Source organism: Vidua macroura, chromosome 7, assembly GCF_024509145.1.
Source record: "Vidua macroura isolate BioBank_ID:100142 chromosome 7, ASM2450914v1, whole genome shotgun sequence".
Classification (NCBI taxonomy): Eukaryota; Metazoa; Chordata; class Aves; order Passeriformes; family Viduidae; genus Vidua; species Vidua macroura.
In genome coordinates this window covers 27,405,009-27,424,827 of record NC_071577.1, presented here as the reverse complement: position 1 = coordinate 27,424,827, position 19,819 = coordinate 27,405,009, and the positions used below count along the sequence as shown (strand labels likewise).

The 19,819-nt window shown below is 38.3% G+C and overlaps 1 protein-coding gene across 1 annotated transcript in view; it reads left to right on the top strand.

Annotated features, from left to right (window-relative positions):
• CNTNAP5 (contactin associated protein family member 5) overlaps positions 1-18,021 on the top strand; it is a 200,544-nt gene extending 182,523 nt beyond the window's left edge. The window contains exons 21-24 of the mRNA XM_053983157.1: positions 1,006-1,090; positions 10,626-10,844; positions 16,033-16,104; positions 17,083-18,021. Coding sequence (XP_053839132.1) covers positions 1,006-1,090; positions 10,626-10,844; positions 16,033-16,104; positions 17,083-17,279 — 573 coding nt within the window. The 3' untranslated portion in view covers positions 17,280-18,021. The remainder of the gene's footprint in view (positions 1-1,005; positions 1,091-10,625; positions 10,845-16,032; positions 16,105-17,082) is intronic.
• The last annotated feature ends 1,798 nt before the right edge of the window (positions 18,022-19,819 follow it).

The following is a 19,819-nucleotide window of genomic DNA, read 5'->3' as shown; positions in this document are numbered from 1 at the left end:
ACACAGTATGGATCATGGAAAAGCTGCAAAAAAAAGAAAAAGCTGAGGAATTTCATTTCAGTTAGGGTATGTTTCCCAAGAGAGAATGTGACCCCAGCTGCCTTATCCTCTCACAGAAAAGGAAAAGCTGAGGGAATGCAGGGTGCAGTCACCATGTGCATGGCACTGCCCCATCCTAGAAACTAGAAGCAAGCCATGCTGAGTGGGACAACCTCATGAGGGACAAAAGCCCTGCTCTGCCTTGTTCCCCTGCATCAACTGTTTTTCCAAGGCAGGGAGAATAGGACCATCTTGCTGCTCCTTCTGCTTTTCTTCTAAGACTAATTATAGCCATCCATATTGCAAAACAGGTTTGCTAGATCTAGGCAAAAATCATTTAACAAGGAAGGGTGGCAGAGTCTATAGAGAGGTTGTATCTTAAGGAATAGAATGAAAAGATAGAAACACACAGCACTGCCTTTTTTTTTTTTTTTTTTTTTTTTTTTTTTTTTTTTTTTTTTTTTTTCTCTCTATAGTTTCCATCTCTGGGTGGTAAAATAACACATCACACAACTACAGTGGGTAGGCCTCATTATCTAAGAAGGGTTATGCTAAAAGCCAGGGCTTTCCTCAAGTACCAGTCTTCTATTGTCTGCTGCTCTGTGGTTTTCTTCTGTGCAGAGCTAATTCTTCACAATACATTTCTAGAGTGGCCTCCTTTGAGTGTATTTTGAAGTGACTAGACATGGATTTTGGGAAGCAGGGGGATTTCAGGGTCAAACATTTTAAGCTTTTCTACAGGGGAAGTTTCTTCAAAGTCCTTTATATGACTATTCTGGTATACCTTTCAGCTTCTCATGCTAAGATCAAAGCACATCCACTTTGCTATCTTTAGAAACTGAATCATGCTTGGGGGCAGAATTAATGGATTGGCAGCTGAGAACATTCCCAGAAGTTTGCAGTACAATGAGATCTAGGAGTGTCCATGTGCTGTTGTACTGAAGTAATTTTATTGACCTTTTCCAGGTTGATCAAGTTCTCAAACTCAAACACAACTTTTCTGAGACTGATTTTAAGGCCATTAAGTCACTCACCTTGGGCAAGGTCACAGGTAGGTTCTACAAAATATACTCCTGATTCATGAGATGTTACAGTGCTGGAATTAGTCTGTACTGTGTGTTGGGTTTTTGATAGAATTGGGGGTTTGTTGGGATGGTTTTTGCTGTAAGAGTTGCCCTGAGCATTCCAGTACTCTATTTATATATCACATCAATGCAAAACTTTGGCAGCTTTACTTATTTGCATCGATTGCAATATTAAATACTCCAACTGCTCCCTCCAGTGAAGTGATTCATACAGCCTGTGTGGCTGTACAGGGCAGCATCTTAGCCTCATGATACCATTTTGCTGACTGCAGCTTCCTCTTCTCCAGCCATTTCTGGTTCCTAATGATAAGAACAGCACAATGGAGCCTTCATTTTCTCTGCCCTTTTTTTCATTGCTAGTCTTTTTCCATTTGAATTCTGCAAGGAATATTGCATATAGCACTTAGGCCACAATTCTGCATGTTCTGTACATGGACCTTCTTGATCTTTACTCCTCCACACTACAAAGCCATTACAAGACCAGGAAAACGCTGCCTGAAATTTAGAAAATAGAGCTGCTCTTTTTTATTGTCAAGTATGTCATATTCCTTTTTATAAGAGTCTTGTTCTTTCCCAGTAAGATTCTAAATACAACCTTCTTTACAGACATTTCAGTCCTTTGTTAAAATTGGACCTCCATATCAAGCCTGACATCTGAGTCACTATTGCAATTTTATATGTTTCATTCTTAGCACATGAGGCCTGTGGGATTGGCAGCTAGATAGGCACTACAGACATCCCCTGGTGCCTTCTTGTGCAGTGTAACTCCCTAGAATGACAGTGGTGGACTCTGCATCACGTTTTATTAAGTAGATTAAGAGCAGGACCTGATTATCCCCTTAGTTATATATAATAGGTTTTTTTTTTTTCAGAATGAAGACATCTTCCAAGCCTTTGTGGACAGGTTTGGCAACGTGACAGTTTTCAGTCCAATTCAGAGCTAAGCTAAAATTCCCACTTTGTCAATGTTTAGCTGCACTGGTAAAAATCTAATAGAACACTACTCATCCTGACCTCTACTTAGAACTCAAGCTATAGACACCAAATCAGTAAGGCAAGGATTTTTTTAACCAGAAAGAGGGAAGGTAGCACAAAGACCTTCAAAAATGTAGCCAGCAAGCTGACATGGTGCAGCTCAGCATTATGGAGAGAAACTAGATTTAGTCACAAAAATATGATTAACTTCAAAAGTGCAAATTGTTGCAAAGCCAAAAAGCCCAGATGTATCTCCAAAGGTCAGGCATTCTGTTCCACTGAACACCATCAACTTTTATCCTTCTTTTATTTCTCTCTTGCCCCAAAGTTTATTGGGGTTTTGTTTTAGTATAGCAATAGTTCATATTCTGTAATGACACTAAAGCCATAAACTTGGCCATCCAGATGGTGAAATACTATTGCCATACTGGAAATGACACAATGCATTCCAGCAAGTCACTTTAATTCCAGCCTAATCCTAATTCCAGTTTCTTTTTCATATGTTAAGTGAATATCCACAAACTGTTTCTTCTATATTGGGATTTAATTTTCCAGGTTTTATCGCACAGCTGTAGCTATGCTGAGTAGAGTCCTTGTGCCCTCAGAAAATCACAGACCTTCCTCAGTCTTCTCCATCCAGGATAACCAGTCCCAGCTCTATCAATCCTCTCTTCATAGGAGAGATGCTCTGGTCCCTAAATTATCTTTGCAGCCCTTCACTGAACTCACTCCAGTAAGTCCGTGCTTTCCTCCAACTGGGAAGCTGTCTTTCTCTGCAAAGCTGCTTACCAGCTGCTCAGCCCCAAACCAGTGCTGCTGGATGGGGTTCTTTCTAACCCAAGTGCAGGTCTTCACATTTCCTTTGCTGAAATGCAGTGTTCCTGTTTTCTCATTCCACCAGCTACCATAGTGGATCCCTCTAAATGGTAACACAACCATCTGGGCTACCAACTGCTCTCCACCATTTTTTACATTCTCCAAACTTACTCAGGTTACACACTATTCCATGAGAGAACGCAACAAAACCAAACCAGAAATTCCTACTGCTACAATGTTACAAGTATTGCTTTGTTGTACAAAGAAGAGAGCTAGACATTGTCATTTTTGGGACTGTGGAACTTACATAAGTATGTTAAATCATTATTTATCCTGTTGTATGGATAAAATGTTGACTATAGCTTCTTTTAATGATGGCTCACCAGGTGAATACAGGCGACTTAAACCAGTATCTGCCAAGTTTTTCCTTCTTATTGCTCATGCCCTCAGCAAAGCATAAACTCCAGAGGCATATGATGCTTTGGAGTAGACTTAGACTTCCTGTAGTGTTTATTTTGGATGCCACTGAGGTTACACACCTAAAGGCATTCATTAGAAAATTTAAGTGTCCACTGAAAGAGAACCATGTAAAAAACTCTAGGTTCTACATGTCCTACATATCCATGCTATAATCTTCTGGAAATCTGTCTCTCTCCTGTCACACCACTGCTCATTTGTCTGCTCTAACAGCCTGATCCTGGCTGCCTAACCAGATGATCATACTACCTTCTTTTTTGACTCCACCATTAATTTTCCATTGACTGGGAAATCTCAAAGAGGAATTCCAGCAGGATATCATGAAAACTTGAAACTCCTTCCTCACCAGATTTTCTTATGATAGTCATTTCAGCACAGCTGGAACTTTTGAAAAGTGCACTTTTATAAAAGGACCAGTTTTTTAAATAATAGTGTTTCTCCTGCTTCGACCCCTCCCCACCCCAGCCCCATTACACTTTCTTTAGGTACTCACACTCTAATATTTTTTTTCTCCTTTTCAAACTGGCTATATTTTTATCAATGGCTGCCTTATATGCAGCTGTGAATTCTGGGAAAAAAAAACCCCTCTGTTTTAGGCAGAGGAGTCACCTGGAATTCAAAACATAGGGACACTCACTCTGCCACAGACTACTTGAATGACCTTGGGTAAGCCATTTATGGGCAGATATAAAGGTAAGCAGGCATTTTATTCCCACTGGAACCAGCCTGAGCTTTACTATCTCCCTTCTCTATCAGTAAAGCATAGATAATAGAACAGTACTGTATCAGAGGGGTGCTGGGAGGATAAAAGCATTAAAGGCTGTGAGCTCTTCAGATACACAGTAATGGGACCATATAGCTGCCTTGGAAAAATCAATCTAAATATAAGTGTGGCTTTGAAGACAAGGGAGTAAAAGGAAGCATCATTCAAGTAGCCAGCAGACATCTGTTGAATTCATCCTCACTGTACCCAACAGCAATAGAAAAATATTATTATCCTGTAGTTTGTTGTCATTTTTACTTCACAAATATAGAGTCAGAATACAAAAGGACCTATCCAAAGCTCATTGGTATCAACCAGAGTTTTTCCATGCACTTTAGTGAGCACTGGATTCAGGCCCCAAGTGGGTCATACCGTTTATGGCAAAGCCTCAGTGAAATTTTAACCAGAGTCCCAGTTCATTTACTTTAAGTGCTCCTTGCAGAGATCATACTGCTGTATTTAACCACATGAACATTCTGACCTGACTGTGAGGCTGGCTCTGCTTTGAACAAGGGATTGAACTGCATGACCTTCAGAGGTGTCTTTGAACGTAAATTATTTTGTAGTTCTCTGATCTCAGAGACACATTTGCATGTATTTAAGGTATTGTCTACAAAAAGCTACTATCCCAGTGGAAAATATAAATTATTTGTCTGCGGGTTTACTTCTATGAATCCTTGAAAACTTTGTACTGTGCCCAAACATGTCTAACAATGTCTTTTCACCATTATTATCCCTGGGAAAAATAATCTCTGATGCAGAGAAGTGAATTTCATTGTTTGTGTATTTGTGTCTGAGCAATTTAATACAGTAGTTGTGTGGGAATACCAGAGTAAAAGGGTAGGACTGAAAGGATTCAAGAGGATTTTGAAGAAAATGGTTGCAAGTATTTCTTTAGAACCTATTAGTGTTGAGCTAATTTATTTGTGTCTTCAAAGTGATCAATTAGCAGATCGTCCCACACTGGTAGCATAAATCATTGTGTATTCTAGCACAGGAACATTATATTTTTTATCTCTAAAACCCTGAGCTAAAACACACTCAAGTTTCCACTGAGTCATTCAGCTTTGATATAAAGTGTACATAAAAGAAGGTTTATCTGGAAAGTAATTTTATTAAAATCATTATGTAGGTGCAGTACAATTCTTATGATTTCTACAATAGCTATTCTTATTAAAAGTTCATGAGGAGCAAATGGAATCTGTACACTGAAGAGATCACAGAGCAGCTCATGCAAGAATATTATATAGGGGTAGATGATAATGGGATAATTAAATCACAAGGGGTAAATTGTCATTGACTCTGAAATACAAAAGTTGCCTTAAAGAAGTACCTCCTTTTAGAGAGTTTCTATGAAAAATGCTTAAATCCATTTTTTAAGCTCACCAGATCACAATTTACAATTTAAACAATACAACAATGTCTGCAAGAGAAATTGGCTGGACTTTCTGGTGACTGCAAAGATAATTTCTTTACTTCAGACTCTTCTTACCCTGAATACCTATTTCTTAGACCATATTGTGAACAAAGATATCTTAGGTGAATTTTAATGTGCCTTTAAAAGTCATTGGTTTTCCTCCTAGTAGCATAGTAAAGCATTAAGGAAAATGGAAATTACTATATAAGATAAAAGACTGAGATAGCAAGACCTAAAATAAGCAAAGTTTGGCTACCCCAGGCAGTCCAAGCAATCCAAGGTGTCAGCTACTAATGCCATCAAATCTCTATTGAAAAGAGGCCAGATCTAGTCCAACTTTTTCCCCAGCAATATCATTTACCCTATAATCATAACATCATGCTTAAATGCCTGTTTTCTTGATGACAATGCTGCCTAAATAGGAGTCCAAGGTCATCTGCTTCTACCTAGAAATTTTATTTTTAGACTAAACTCTTGCTACTTGAGTTGATTTTAGCTGTCTGCTTCTGGGACAAGCATATATTGTACATCAATATATGCTTTTGTATATCATCTCTCCATCTTCTTGCATATTTTCTTCTTTTGATAGATTATGTTTTCAGCCCGTGCAGAATCGCAGAGGACTGGTTGTGTTGTGACAGATTAGTATTCACATGTCAAATATGACATGTTAACAGATTTTACATTGCAACTCCAAGTGCCTCATTTTCAATGATAAACTGTCTTTGAGAAAAGATAATAAATGCATGCCTTAAGTTATCTCTGCAAAGCCTAATGAAACAAAAATCCTTAAATGTTACACTTGGCACAAAATGTTCAATTGCAACAAAACAAATCCAGGCTCATTGAGCTGGTCTGGGCATTCTGTTCATTCCTGGGGAGCCTCATGAGGAGTTCCTTTATTTTGCTGTTGCTGTTCCTTGCTTTTTCAGAAGTGCTTGGGAGGGGGCATTGAATGTCTGAAGCCTGTCCCCTGTTCACATTCATCCTTTCATTAAGTTAGTCAAACTGGTTGACTTCAGTTGTAACCAGGAAAACTTAATGTGGTTTTCACTCCACTGTCTTTGTGGCAGACTGACATCAGGAAATGAGATTATTCCAAAGTTATGTTTTTGGGTTCCAGGCTAACCCAAGATACGATTTCTGCCCTTTCTAAGTGGATAGTTAATGTCAGCAATGTTTACTGAGATTGTTGATGGACACAGCAGCACATTTTTCAAGGTACCTGCACAATGCCTTGTAGTCAGCTTTTCTGAGACAGGTGCAGAGTGTGGAGACTACAAGTGTCTTTTATCTCAAGGTCATGGCTTCAAATCTGGTGACAATGTCCAAGTAATCTTGCCAGTCCTGTTCAGCACCTTGACAAAATGAGGTTTAAGTTTCTGAGTGACATGAAAATAATGTTTATAAGGAAATAACAAAAATGTATTGAAAAATATTTATGGTCCTGTTTTACACATTGATACCTTTAGAAAAAGAGTATTTTACCCACTCTCCCTGAACAAAAATAATGCTTTTGATTTCTCTTTGATTCCAGTTACCTGTCCTACTTGTTATTACTTATTATGTCAATTTGCTGCTTCATTACTGAGCAGATCGATGCTTGGTCCTAGAGAATTCTCGTGGAATTCTATTCATGATGAAAATTAATTTCCCATTACTGAGACATAAAGACTAAAAATTGCTTTATCTAAAATCTTAAAACAAGTGTGTTGTATGTGGCAGAGGTGTGAAACAGCAGGGGAAAAGGATGTCTGATTTTCTGAATAGGAATAAATCAGCACATAAGTTATGTTGTTACATATAATATAGATACAATCTATAAAGCTTAAAAAAGACAACCACATGTTAGACTTAATCCTCATTATCATGGAAAGCCATTGTAAATACATGGAAAACCAATATAAAGCTTGCTGAGCTGTGACATTGCAGACAGCTTCCAGGGATCAGCTACAGGACCCAACAAGAAGCCAGGCCAACTTATGCACAACTCAGTAGATGAAGCTTAAAAATTACTTCCTAAACTTAATTTGTGGAGAATGAGCAGTTTAATTACTAAAAGCTGAAAAAGATTGCCTTCTTATTCTCCATGTAGAAATTAGCCAAAATAACTTATTCTCCAGTTCTGGGAATAGAAATGAAATGCTAAAATGTCAGAAGATCAAACCAAGCCATCAGCAGCAATTCAGTGTGATTTTCCAGACCAGTGAAATGCGTGGAAAGATTCCCAGCATTGCCAGGTCAGAGGAAGGCCACTGAAGTTTCTTATGACCTTGGCTGCAACACAGACCATAGAACTTCACCGAGCTGCTTTTCTCACTGAGCACTGTGTCATGTAATGAAAACATCTTTTGGCAAAACATTTTATTGTGATGCAAAACCTCCAAAGGACAGAGAGTCCTTTCATAAGTTTTCATAGAGCTAACCGTGTCATAATCACAGATTTACATTATCCTCTGAAGAATTCAGAGGGCAGCACAAGTCATTCACAACCAAGTTGTGCAGCTTTCTTGTTGAGAACAGTGAAAGCCCTCCTTTCTGACAGACATTAGGCACACACCCTAAGCTGTATGATAAAGCAAACTGCATCTATGCATGTGGAATTTTTAACAGGACTCTGGAGTTGGTTTTGGTGTGTTCTTTTGATATCTTTTTTTTTTTTTTTTTCAAATTTCAAAGTCTTTCAACAAGAAATCTCTGAGTTCTTACTTATGCAAAGCTTACTTTGACTAAAAGCTCAAGGAATTGACCCTTAATATAACTCTTAAAAATGCCTAGAAAAGTACTGAATCTTAGACTTTTCAAACTGCTGTACCATGAGTGAGGAACACATTATTTCTTAGGCTTTACTTTTTGCACATCGGGGTAGAACAGAGCAACGTAGATTGCCTGGTTATAAAAGATAGCAACCAATTCACCTTTTGTGTCAGAGCTAAGAAAACAATAAAGGCTGAGTGTAGGAATGTTTACAAAGGGTTTTATAAATTCAACAAAGATGGCAAATACGGTAAATCGGTCTTTTAGTATATATAAACCTTCTTGCAGGAACTTGGAAGCAATTCTTTGTCTGTTTTATAACACCTCAGCCAAAATCTCATTAAAAATCTGAATGCAGTCAATTCCTACATACTTTCAGAAGAGCAAATGTGAACTTCTGCAAGATTGCAGGTTTTCCAGTGGCAAAGCCTTACTGTATTCCTTCCCATCTCACAGCTCAGAGGCTGTGCCCCTGACAGCTCTGCAAACTGAGCATCTCTCCTGTAAGGCTCCTGGGAGAGCAAGCTGGTACTGTACTTTGCTGTGCTGAGAAACAGCCACACTCTTCTGTGTTATACTTCCACAAAGACACTCAAACATAATTAGAAGTCTTTCTTGGCTAATTCCCTCTGGGTGCATGGCATAACAGTCACAGATCTTGAGCACAAAATAATGTGTGATTTGGGCTGGCTTTGAGATTTCCCTGCATTTTCTTGTACAAAAAAGAAGTTTGTATAATTAAAATAGTGGTATCAGCTTTCAGAGAAGGCTTTTTTTTTTCCTAATTTCTGATCACTTGTAGAACCATTGTATTTGAATAAAAATGAAAAATTGGACCTTATTTTAAAATTTAGCATCTTATTTTTTCAAGACTTGAAAACAAACTTGAAAAGCTAGGAATCCTTATTTCCCAATGCCATTGGAATTATTCCCAAAACTTTCAATGCTAGGAGGTTGGGTTTTTTTCTGATAGCAGGTATTTTTTAAGACTTTGAATGGGTTTTGACACTGTGTCTGTGTGCATTTGTAGGCTTTTTCTTGTTTGATTGACCTAGATATAAAGCACATCATGTTTGAGACCTCTGAGCAGCATGAATTTCAATTTCTGGAAAGTAAATAATGTGAGTTTGGAGAAAATAGAAAATGGCTTCACTGTCCTTCTCTGACTTTCCCAAACTGTCTTTGATTTTAAAAGTTTGATATAAAACCTTTTGGAACTAAATTTTTTACTGTGAAGGTGGAACATTGGAACAGGCTGCCCAAAGAAGTTATGGATTCTCATCCCTGGAAGTGTTCAAGGACAGCTTGGACGGGGCCCTGAGCAGCCAGGTCCAGTAAGAGGTGTGCCTGCCCATGGCAGGGGCTTAGAATGAGATGATCTTTAAGGTCACTTCCAAACCAAACCCTTCTATGATTATATAAAAAAAAAAAACAAAAAAACCTTGTCTTTGATTTGCTTTCTCTTTGTGAAATTTAACTGAACATATACCAATAGATAAGTTATATGTGCTATTTTGTCTACAAGCTGGAAAATAACAAAGTGATATTTGTTTTAATTTTGGTTTAGATAAGAAAAGGTATATTTTTACTCTTTATTTTATTAATGAAATAGGGCTAGTACAGTGAGAGCCTGTCTAATAACTAGGAAGATTCCTAGGAACTCTGATAGTAAAAAAGTAGTAACATGAATAGGTGCTTCAGAAAAGTTGAATAATAAACTCTTGAAGAAGGATGGGAAGCTGAGGTAACAAGTCATTCAGTGACAGGCCACATAAAGCATTTTATGACAGAAAATAGAGAGCAGGGTCTTTCATCCAAAGAGTGGAGGAGGCAGAATGTGTGAAGGTATGGTTCATATATGTGCAACTGATGCTGTTAGCAGATGCAAAAAAAGGTTAAAAAGATCAGCCCCAGAATTCTATGGTATTTAGTGTTGCTATTTTACTTAGTATTAGTATTATTATTGTTGTTACTGTTGTTGTTTTTGTTGTCATTGTTGTGGTTAGTAAATATGATATGCTAGATATTGTCCATTAGTAGAGAAAATGGATGAGGATAAAAGTGCAGTGCAGGCTCTCATGTGCAAGACAATTCAAGGTAAGTAGCATAATAGAGAAAAGACTTTGGGAACCTCATGAGTCAGGCCAGGGAGGACTTGTAGGCTGCTGAAGGAGAACCTGAACAGTTGAAATTGGATAGTAGATGTAAAAGGGGTGGGTAAGGCAAAAGAGGATTCATTTTCTTAATGCCTTCCTAAAACAGTCAATTGCCAGAGTGTTTTTCTGTTGCACTGCAGACAGTTTGTCCCTGGACCCTGAAGTCTCCAAGGCAAATGCCTATGGTTTCACTGGCTGTCTGTCCTCTGTTCAGTACAACCACATTTCTCCCCTGAAAGCTGCCTTACGCCATCCCAGCATTGCTCCCGTGACTATCAAAGGTTCCTTGACAGAATCCAACTGTGCATCCATCATGGAAGCTGACGTGAACACAGCAACCACAATATATTCCTCATCAGGTATGTCCTGCTGGGAGAGCACTGGGGAGTTTAAAGGATACTGTAGAGTGAGGTTTCCTTCCTGTTCGCTGTAATGCAATTGTGACAGTATGAATAGTGGAACTGGGAAGTTCCCTTTTCTCTCAGAATCAGGAGTGTTGAGGGTGGGCATCAGGATTAGCCAAGGCCCCTTTAAAAGTCATTGTTCTGAAACAATGTTTTCAGACTAAGTTCCTGAATTGCCTAAAACTTGCCTACCTAGAACAAACAAAAAGTCCCTAAGCTGTAGTGGAAAAGCTTTGAAAGGTTGGTTATGCACCCGATTTGTCATTCCTATCCACTCCAGAGAATTCCGGTGCTGCAGATCTCAGAGAACAGAAACATTACACAGATTCTCTATTCTAGTGGTGATAAAGCAATAGAAGTCATATAAAAATAATTCAAATTTGTTCCCACTCTAACAGAAATGAGCAAAAATTCTTGTACAAACCCCTTGGCATGTGTGACTTCCACTGAATGCTTGTACTTCATTCTCTTAGACTAAAGAGAGGGAGCACTACTTGAGCAGTACCAGCAAGATGATCCCAATCGTTTGTGTATCTTTTGCAATCCTGAAGCTGTCCTCTGGGAACCTTAAGTATTTTGCATATGTGAATTTGTATGCAGAGAAGGAAACTGAGAGCAGCTGGAAGTGTTGTCACCATGAACAGGGACTATCAAGTTGCTGCTTTAGTCACCAGTGGATGTGGCAGAATTCTTAATGATAAGAAAAGGGTACAAATTAAAGGCTGTTTTTTGCCCCTTGACCTATAACGCTACTTTATCCTTTTTGATAAATAATAAAACTCTGGTTTAGATCATAATACAATTCCTTTCACATTTGTACTTACATCAAATCCCCATTTCCTGCAGCTTCTGCCTAAGACATTCAGCGGAAAACAAATGATGCTATTAGCATTCTGCATAGGAAAAAGGCTGCTGATTACTCTGGAGAGTGGCTGCCAGTGTGAATGTGCTCCTCCTCAGCCCCCCACTTCCTTCTCACTGCCTGAGTTGTCTGAGATGTCTGCTCTGATGCACAGACAAATGTGTCTTGTGAGTCCTGAATGGGCAATGATACTGAAAATATGAACTCTTTGCCCTGTGATCTGTCACCTCAGTGATCTAATTTTTCTAAGGAGTTTAGAAAGCAGCAAAACCCGAGACTCACAACTTCAGGGCAGAACACAGAGCAGAGTATTCAAACTTAAATATTTAAAGCATACAATCAGTTTCAGTCTATTGTTAAGGTTAAGCACTGTTGCATCAGAAATGCAGAATTATTATAAAAACTTATGCCTGTCTTGTCACTCTGTGCTCTAAAATATGATTTCCTCTCAATGTGATGAATTATCTGACATTCCAGTCTCACTATTCACACTGGATTTGATTAAAGCCTGAATAAGATCTTTAGAACAAGTGAGCTCTGAAGACTTCATGTCTTTATATGCTAAAGTAAAAGCAATGGGTGGTTGATTCTTGTTTAAAAAAAAATTCCAATTTGTAGTAAATTATAATTTCTATAGATGTACTTGAGCATTACATTTTTACATGCAAAGGACACATTTTAAGAAATAAAAAGAAAACAGAGTCAAGGATTAACTTTCAAATTTAGTGCTCATATCGCAATTCATCACTTCCAATTTCTCATTATTGAATGTCTGAGAAGAAAAATAGAACTTCAAAGGAGCCTGTACATGTCTGTGTCGATATTCTAATGTGCAGATACAACAAAAAAGCCCACTAGGAAAACTCTTAAAGTGTGTTAAAAAAGCTTTCTATATTTGTAACTTGAAAACAATTGAAGCTGTTTTCTCCAGAAAGGAATACTTGTGTTCAAAAAAGTTTAATCACAGACAGATATAGAATAAAATCTATTCACACAGTTATCTGAACACACTTTTTCTGATGAGGAAGCACAAAAAGCACAAAATGAGAGGTGACTTACTGTGGTTTTCGATATTTAACAAAGATCTGCAGATCACCTTCCTCTCTGAGGCAGATGTAAAGATCTTATTATTTTGAACTCTGTATTGATGGTATAGAGATAATAGAATTTTCCTGTGGTATTCTTTCTTAATATTAAACTGCTGTAAATACAGAGCAGATTCAGCTGTGTGAATGGTGGAGTCTTGAGCTGCCTGTCCTCTGAGAGCAGCTCTTCAAGCATTTAAAGTAAAAAGTGTCAGATACTTTCATAAATCTGGAACTACACAGAAAAGATTTGCATCTGAAAGGCACCTTAAACAGTGAACTTCTGTCTCACTGTGCTAATTGTACTGAACCTGGTATTTCCAAATAAGCTCTGACTGGTTAGGGATATGCCAGGACAGCCTTGGCTGTAGCAACTATGAGATGGTGAATTTGAGGATCCTCAGAGGAAGGAAAAAAGGCAGAAATGCATGACTGCAACCTTTGACCTTCTCATGGACCTGCTGGGAAGAATCCCACAGGATACAGTCTTGGTAAGAAGAGTGGTATGAGGCACAGAGAGGTAGTAAAGTCTTCATCCTTGGATATCTTCAAAACTCAGATGGATACAGCTCTGAAATCTTCCTCCAATAGACTTGGATTTGAGTAGGGGTTTGGACTAGATGATTTCTAGGGAGCCTTGTGACCTCAGCAGGGCTTCCAACCTCAGTGAATCAAGCTGTAATGCCATCAGTTTTATGTAAAAGGAGGAGGATGTCCTGTTGAGGTCTTAGATGAGACCCAGTATTGCTATTCCTTGGTTTTGAAGTGTATTGTGTTCCCAGTGGAGATGGCTCTGCTATTACAGGCCATCTGCTGCACTGTAACAAACCATCCTCTCCTTGTATCCTGATCTTATTTCTCAGGCAAAATATAATTCTTGGGGCTTATGGCTGTTGGCTTCCATTCTGAAACTGCTCTTCAACATTTGTTCTGGTTTTTTTCTCAGTGCTTAAATTCTGGTAACCAAAAAATAGTGGAGTGCTGATTGCATTAGGTGTCAATTTTAAATAATCTTTTAGGCACAAATAACATCTTATATTACTTTAATAAAAAAAATGATTTCATACCTTTTATACATAGTTAATAATTTTTCATGCCTCTTTTTGACTAGTGCCATGCACTGGCTCCAGTTGCGATTTTTTCTGTAGTACAGGAGAACTGTTGTAGAAAAGATGTAAATTTTTCATTGTCGCTGAATTCACTGGCTTCAGCTGAGGGATGGGGTAAAAAATATCTCACCAAACTTCAATTATCCAGAAAGTTAACTCATCTTCAGTCTGAAATAATGAATGCTCACCTCTTCTAGTTTATGAAAAGAAGTGAGTCACCCTATCAATCTTTCACAGCCATCTTAGGGTATAAAATAATTGAAGTTTGTTCTCCTCTTCGACTAAATTAAAAAAAAAAAAACACCTAAATTACTAGTTTTGATTTATATAACTCATGTATACTGAAAAATAAAGTGAGATGAATCTACTGATGATGTACAAAATTATTACCAACTGTGATCTAATTTTGAATTTGGCCTTGTTTGAGCTTATGATCAGAGGCCTGAGATTAGGCTAAATAACCCCAGATTTCCTTTCCAGTCTAACCTTTTCTATGATGCATTCTATATTTGTGTATTAAAGTTTTATTCCTGTTCCAGTCCCACAAATGTAGTAGATGAGATGAAGCATTGCCATGACTATTTGTTTCTTGGGAATGTCTCTCTGTGCACACAAGAACCAGGCAAGGGGACATTTGTCAATAGGTTTCAAGCTGAGGGTTCAAGTCTGGAACTGGTGATTACCATTCATGTGGGAGTGGGTGTATTGGAGGTGTTCAGTTGGGCCCCAGAAGTCCCTTTTGTGTCTGTAGCTCAGTTAGTGGACTGCATCTTTTCAGTATGAGTGTGATTGAACAGAAATCCTTCCACCCCTAAAACTTGCAAGAAGAGCTGCATTTTTTAAAACATCAAAGCCTTTTTTAAGCTCATGTTTTTGCACCCCCTTGGGGCTGCTATCAGTGACATAGATAATGAGGAAAAAGTGTCCCCTTTAAGAACCTAAAGCCCACCAGCATTATGATTCAGGGTGTCTTGATGCACAAACAAAAAATTGTTGTTTGCTTCAGTAAAAGACATCCTCTTCAGCAATGGCATGCCAAAATGGGGCTGAGTCTGTTACTAAGGTGAGGATGTTCAATTAAAATAAACCTTGCAACACAAAATTTCTCAGTCAGACTTCCACCTCTTGCATCAGAAAGATCAGTTTGGCAGAGCATTACATAATACATAGCAGAGACAGTGATCCCTGACTCTCTCCCTATGTATATTCTCTGTATGATAGCCTGGAGGCTCGTAAAAAGGAGAGACAGACAAATATGAATCCTTCAAAGGAAAGGGTAAGCTGAAGAGAATAATGTGAAGGTGCAAAAAAGCTGGATTCAGCTAGCAGTAGAAAACAGGGCATCTTCTGAAACATGCCAGACTAAAAAGTAAGTCCACTGCTCTAACTCCACTGATGTCAGGAAGGCCTTGACCTCTCAGATTTGGATGTGAATTTGAGTCAGATAGCTGACATGCTGTTTCAGTGTTTCTATGATAGTCATTTAGAGACAGAGTACAAGAGAGCTCAAACATCAAGGAGCCTTTAATATGAGTTAATTTCTGATCCTGACCACTACATTTCTGTAACAGAGATTAAAACATCCCTTCCAAGAAGCTGTCCCAAGCAGAGATTGCTTCTCTTCATGGATTGAATTCAAGTTGTATATCTCATCTACAAGTATAGGTCAGATCTAAATCTGCCCTGCATCCCTTTCTTTTGGCTTTTGTCTGATATAATTTCTTAGGTAACAACAAAAAAGTTAATAATACATCTCTGACTGAGAAAAGCTCCCAACAGACTGTTTAGTTGAAATGTCTCTGATTCTTCTGGTGAACTGAAACAACACTTTCAGCTGTTAGTGTGAAACTTTCTGTTTCCTTTTAAATATACCCTTCATAGAATTTGCTCCTGAGGTGTAGAAGAAAATTGTTCTGCAAACTCACTTTATTTTTCAGACCCTTCTGGTTCAGTTCTCCAATCCCCCAAATTACATCTTCTGAAAACAGATAGAATTCATGAGAGCAAGAGGATACTTCTGTCTAAGCCACAGGGAAAATGAACAGTTGATACAGAAAATAAGTTCTCTTTTGTTTAACCAACTGCAGATCCTTTTGGGAAGACAGATGAAAGAGAACCTCTCACCAATGCAGTCAGAAGTGATTCAGCTGTGATTGGAGGTAACTTCATTTTTAAAGACTACAGTCAAAACATAATTCTGTCAAGGCAAAAATATAGGAGACTTTAAATCCGTGCTCCATGAAATCTACTGCAAGGAGTTTTTTTGTAATCTGAAGCAGGTCTTGTATCTGCTCTGTTTATTAGAACGTATCTAGGTAAGCAACTGCATTATGGATTATTGTGGTCACACATTGATCATCAGGAACCTGAGTCTCCTAAAATACAACTGAACTCTGTCTGCCTGCCTGCTTGAGCAGGGGATCTGGACAAGATGATCTCCAGAAGTTCCAGGTGTTCTCTGATTCCATGTGAATCTGTGTTCTAAGACCCAGCTAAGTAGCAATTTTTTGACGCACTTCCCTGGTGAATACTTTGCAGAGTATTCACATGTATCATATTTCCTGAGCTCGCTCTTTGTGATCTGGTGGTGTAGTGGAACTCACCAGGTCATATGGAAGTATTTATATACTGGGGAATATTGTCCTCATAATTTCATGTATGGTTTTAATTTTCCTGTAATGGCCTAGAAGACATCTCTGTTTATTTTATAGCATGCCCTGTAGTAAGCCGCCTTTGATAAGGTCTATAAGCTATAAACCAAAGTGTACAAGGCTCATGCAAGGTTCCCAGAGATAACACAGAAGAAAATATGACAAGAGCAGGAATTTGTTTGAGCAGATCTAGTGTTTTAAAAGCAAACACACTAAACTAACTTCATTTCCAGTGAAAACATAATTTTACAGAAATTAGGTCAATTATATCAATACACGCTCTATTTTTAGAGTTCTTAAGGTGACAAAATAGAAATAAAAACTACCAGGGAGGGTTTGATAGAGGCCTGTGGCTGTGTATGGACTGAGATGAACTGATCTATCATACCAACTAGCTGCTGTGCATTGGTAACACATTTTTGAGGTAACTGAGCCTTTTGTTTTGGTTTTCACTCTTTCTATCCTTCCTTTTTTACCCCTTTACAGGTGTAATAGCAGTTGTGATATTCATCATCTTTTGCATCATTGCTATCATGAGCAGATTCCTCTATCAACACAAACAAGCACATCGAAATAGCCAGAAAAAGGAGAAGGAATACCCGGAAAACCTTGAGAGCTCCTTTAAAGCTGACATTGACTTGCAAAACACAGTGAGCGAGTGCAAACGGGAATATTTTATCTGATGGACAATGCAATTTCTTCTTACTCTTCGTCCCTTACCCTCCCTTTCTTTATTCCTTTCTCCCTTCTTTTTTGAATTTTTTTGAATTTTTTTCTTTTTTAACACTCATTTTTTGCTAGCTTCTTTTTCATTTGGAAAAGACCACCCTGCACAGGAAACACTGAGAACAATCACAGTGCCTCATTCTCTGCACAAGAACCTGGCAATCACAGTTTACTTCTGCAGCTCAAGAGACATGTTATCCCATCCTACATAAAATAAGATCCACATGCACACCTGGTTTCTGCTGTCAGTTCTTCGATGTTTCAAAGTCCCTACATTTTTTTGTTGTTATTTTTCTTCTGGAGCCATTTAAGTCATTGCTTTTACACTAGAGCTGGACTATGTAAAGTGCAGGTAAAGTAGCTGAACACATAGCTCTGCAGATACTGGGACAGGATAGAGGGAAAGAATGAGATCAAAACACCTGATTTATTTCACGGGCTCATTCACAATAATCATAAAGAACCAGCCAAATTCTCAAATGTTATTAATTGATATATTGTCTATTGATTTATATGGTGTTAAATTAATTTCTACCGGTTGAAAAGCTGGTATGACATAAAGGAAAATAAAACTGTCCTCATTAAGCTCCTTCCCCCAACCTCCTGTCCTTTTACTGTAACTTTTAGGCTTCTCAGTACTTTTCCAACAATATATGTATCAACAATAAATATCATTCATGCACCTCTTTCACCTCCATCTCATAAAGCTGGCTACGTAGACCCAGCATACACTAGTATAACCCTAGCTGAAGCATGGAAAATAGTAGCTTGAATCTCCAAGGGGTTTAGGAAGCTGCTAGGACTTAGGTGCTCTATATTTGTCTGAAATTTTAGAAATGCAGCATATGCCTGTTCATGCCACATGGAGGATTATCACACACTGAGGTTAAACGCTGTTGCCCTTGTGGAAAAGAAAAAGAACATAGATGAGAAAAAAAACCAAAATAGTTTAATCTTTAACATGACTCACACCTTCTGTCAGCTCTTCTAAAAAAAGAACAAATAAATCCTACTACTCAAAGCTCAAAAAAACCTCCCAAAACTGCATGAAATATTGATTGGTACTTCCTGTTCATAGAAATTGGAATAACTTCTCCAAAACTAAATAGAGAGAGGTCTGAGGTCATGTGTAAAAAGATGAATATTTGATAAGCCGTCTTTATAAGGAAGAACATTAGGGAAACAAAGAGATCACAAAGACTCTACTTCAAATTAATCTTCACTCCTTTTCTTTAAAGTCTTCTGTCCTTTCCTGATTGGGAACACAACTGAAGAATCAAGTTCTGCCCATTTTACTTGTGCTGCATGGTTACAGTGTGAGGATGAAAAACCTCCTTTTCAATCACAAACATCCTAAGGGTAAGAAATGAAGGAGTCCCACCCAGTGAGGTTTTGAACACCCTGTTATGTCCGTGTGACATCTGCCTTTGCAGGGCTTCTAAAGAGGATGTAGAATTTGCTGGTGGTAGAATTAAGCCTAAAGTTAAGGGGAAGAAAAATCTTATTCATTGCAATACTCTTGATTTAATTTGAGACAATTGATTGTGCAGCTGAATCTCCTCCTTTGCCCTGTGCAGTCATCCTGGGGTTTCCACATGATTCTTTTTACATAGATTAAAAATTAAGGAGTCCCAGTATGAGATATTAACCCACAGCAAACTAGAGATGTGCTTGCACTTGCAACAGGTGCTGTTTTTCTAGGCAGTCCATTGGAAAGGTATGTAGATGTTTATTCGAGATTTTCATTTGAGTTTTTTTTATGAGAGGAGAGAGCAGACAAGGAAGAATAAATAAATAAATTTATTTATTTGGATATGGTGATTCTTTACCACTTCTTTTGGAGCATTCAGGGAAGAGAAAGCAGTCTTGGAGTGACATTATTCTTATGTGAAGAGGAGTATGAGGCCAGCCCTATAACCAGAACTTTTCACTAAGCAACTTTATAAAGCTGTCTATATTGACACTAGTTTGGTGCCATTCTTCCTCAGCCGTGGTCAACTGCAGGTGTTTTGCCACACACTGGCTGTTTGGGTGACACAATTATTTGACAGTGTTTCTGTGTGATGAGTATTGGAATGATGGACTGAGTAGCTGGGTTCTCTTTATGTTGCTTTGTCTTTGGCAGTAAAATCCTGGCAAAGCAATTATCTTTTCTCTTTCCTTCATGCAGATCAAGCTACTTTGTTTGGCATGGCAGAAGGGAGGACTAGGAGAGTTCATGGGCCCCTCTGCCTGCATTTTTTCTGAAATGGCCTCTGTATGAGACCTCTCTGATGTGCTAATGTCCTTAATTGGCTACATGAAGAATGGAATAGGAAGGTAAAACTGTGAAAATTGAGCTAGGTTGGGGTGTATCTGTAAAAAGAAAGAACTTCATATGAATGTATGCATGAGTATATAGAGATGTGCATCTATACCTGTGGATGTACTGAGATGGGAAGATTTTTATGCTGCAGGGCTGAACAAATGAACACATTTGTATGGTCTTCTAAATCAG